The 2,614-nt window shown below is 43.4% G+C and overlaps 1 protein-coding gene across 3 annotated transcripts in view; it reads right to left on the reverse strand.

The window, feature by feature from the left end:
- Window positions 1-2,614, reverse strand: part of TTC9C (tetratricopeptide repeat domain 9C) — an 11,821-nt gene that overhangs the window by 2,102 nt on the left and 7,105 nt on the right. For all 3 annotated transcript variants that reach the window (XM_021710232.1, XM_021710231.1, XM_008053600.2), the window contains exon 2: window positions 1,935-2,117. In XM_021710232.1, coding sequence (XP_021565907.1) covers window positions 1,935-2,103 — 169 coding nt within the window. In that variant the 5' untranslated portion in view covers window positions 2,104-2,117. The remainder of the gene's footprint in view (window positions 1-1,934; window positions 2,118-2,614) is intronic.

The raw sequence follows: 2,614 nt of genomic DNA on the forward strand, positions 1-2,614 counted from the left end.
AGCTGGGTGTGGTAGCGCAGGCCTGTAGTTCCAGCTACTTGGAAGGCTGAGGTGGAAGGATCGCTGGAGCCCAGCAGGTCGAGGCTGTAGTGGCCGGGAGCAGCCACTGTACTCTAGTCTGGGCGATAGAGTGAGACTCCAACTCAAAAAAAGAAAAAAAATTAGCCAGGCTTGGTGGCTCAGCCTGTAATCCCAGCGCTTTGGGAGGCCGAGGTGAGTGGATTGCGTGAGCCCCTGGGTTCGAGTCCCGCCCAGGCAACCTGGTGAGACTGCATCTCTACAATAAATCAAAAATTAGCCGGGCGTGGTAGTGCGCGCCTGTAGTTCCAGGTACCTGGAAGGCTGAGAAGCACTGCTGGAGCCCAGCAGGTCGAGGTTGCAGTGGCCGGAGTAGTAGCCACCTCACTCCAGTCTGGGTGACAGAGTGAGACTCCAACTCAAAAAAAATAAAAAAATTAAAAAATTAAAAAGTCAAAAATTAGCCAGTTGTGGTAGCGCGCGCCTGTAGTTCCAGCTACTTGCAAGGCTGAGGTGGAAGAATCGTCGGAGCCCAGCAGGTCGAGTCTGTGGTGGCCAGGAGCGGCCACTGCACTCCAGTCTGGGCGACAGAGTGAGACTCCAACTCAAAAAAAAAAAAAAAAAAAAAAAAAAAATTAAAAAGTCTCTCCAAGATCTGAATATATCGCAGTTATTCTATGTAAAAGTAAATTTCATGAATCAATATTAATATCACTTTGGATTTTTAAAAAAATCTCTGTACAGAGCTGGGCTGGTTGCTAATTTTATGATGAAAGGGAGTTCGATGAAATATTATTATTATTATGGTAGAACCTATTCACAAAGAAGGAAGTTAATCTCTGTACCTGAAGGTTAGAAAAATGCACATATGGTTCATATTTTATACTCATATAATTAATACATAGTGGTTTTCCCATTCATTTAGATTAGTTAGATTTTACTGCACTGATATAAATTTGGGGACCCTCTGATTCTAGTATCCAGTGGCTGCTCTAAGCCAGAAAGCAAAAAGGGAGACAATTTTCAGTGCTGAACCCTCCAACATAGGAATGAGTCTATCATCTCCTTCACAATATCATTTTTTTTGCCTTGGAAACAAAGTACCAAGTATCAAAATCTCTCTCAGTAGGTCTGCCCCTTTTCTAGGTCATACCTGGGGTTAGCTGAACTAAAGGATAAAATGGTAACTAGAGCAAAGGTCAGCCCCCAGCTGGAAAGCTGGCAGAATGAGGATTATCAAGTTTATTCACTGGGATCCACATTCTTTTTTTTTTTTGAGTTGGTGTCTCACTCTGTCACCCAGGCTGGAGTGAAGTGTCACACTCACAGATACTGCAGTCTTGACCTGCTGGGCTCAGGTGATCCTTCTGCCTCAGCCTTCCAGAGCTGGAACCACAGGCATATGCCACCACACCTGGCTAATTTTTGGATTTATTGTAGAGATGAGGTCTCGCCAAGTTGCCTAGGCTGGTCTTGAATCCCTAGGCTCAGGCAGTTCTCTCACCTTGGCCTCCCAAAGTGCTGGGATTATAGGCGTGAGCCACCACACCCAGCTGAGATGGTTTCTAAAAAATATATATATACATATATATGTGTATGTGTATATATACACACACACACACACACACACACACACACACACGAAACAGATAAATATGCCTGTTTAATATATATTCCTATAGATATACATAAAACTAATAATATTGCTTTCCTGTAGGGACAAGAACATAGGAGTGCGAAAAAACCTGTTTACTGTATACCTTTTTATACTTTTTCAATTTTGAACCATGTAAATGACTATTCAAAAGAGTCAATACACTGAAAAAGTAAAATAAAAGAAAGCCCCTTTTCCACAGATACCATCTCAGCAGAACAATTTTATGTGTCTTTACCATTTCAAGCCCCTTCTCACTCACCTTTAGGCTGCCTATTGACGGCAGCCAGGAGGTAGTAGCGAGCCTGGTCATAGTCCTGCAGATGGAAAAAGGCTACTCCAGCCCGATACAAGGCCTTGGCATTATCAGGCTGTCGTTCCAGGACTTTCTGACTGTATTCTCTCACTCGTTCGTAGTTTACTGGCTCCATCTGAAGGAGACAGGCTAAGGGGCCAAATGAAAGGAGAAGAGAAGAGGGAGGAGGTTCTTAAGATACTAGGTTCCACTGGCTAGCTCAAGGCATTAGCAAACGTCCACTCATTCAACAAATACCAAAGTGTCTCCCACATGCCAGACACTCTTCTAGGGGATATAGTAGTGAAGAAAAGTTTGACACACTTTGCAATCTACTTCAGTATCTACTGATTGCCTACTACATATCTAGAGTTGGGTTAGGATTAGGTATAAAACCAACAAGAGCATCCTTTAACATTTATTTATTTATTATTTTTTAATTTTAAAAATTTTTTATTTTTTTTGAGTTGGAGTCTCACTCTGTCACCCAGACTGGAATGCAGTGGCCACTCCCGGCCACTGCAGCCTTGACCTGCTGGGCTCTGGCGATCCTTCCGCCTCAGCCTTCCAAGTAGCTGGAACTACAGGTGCATGCTACCACACCCGGCTGATTTTTGATTTATTGTAGAGATGAGGTCTTGCCAAGT

The sequence above is a fragment of the Carlito syrichta genome, unplaced genomic scaffold, assembly GCF_000164805.1.
Source record: "Carlito syrichta isolate Samal-C Ts95f unplaced genomic scaffold, Tarsius_syrichta-2.0.1 Scaffold288315, whole genome shotgun sequence".
Lineage (NCBI taxonomy): Eukaryota > Metazoa > Chordata > Mammalia > Primates > Tarsiidae > Carlito > Carlito syrichta.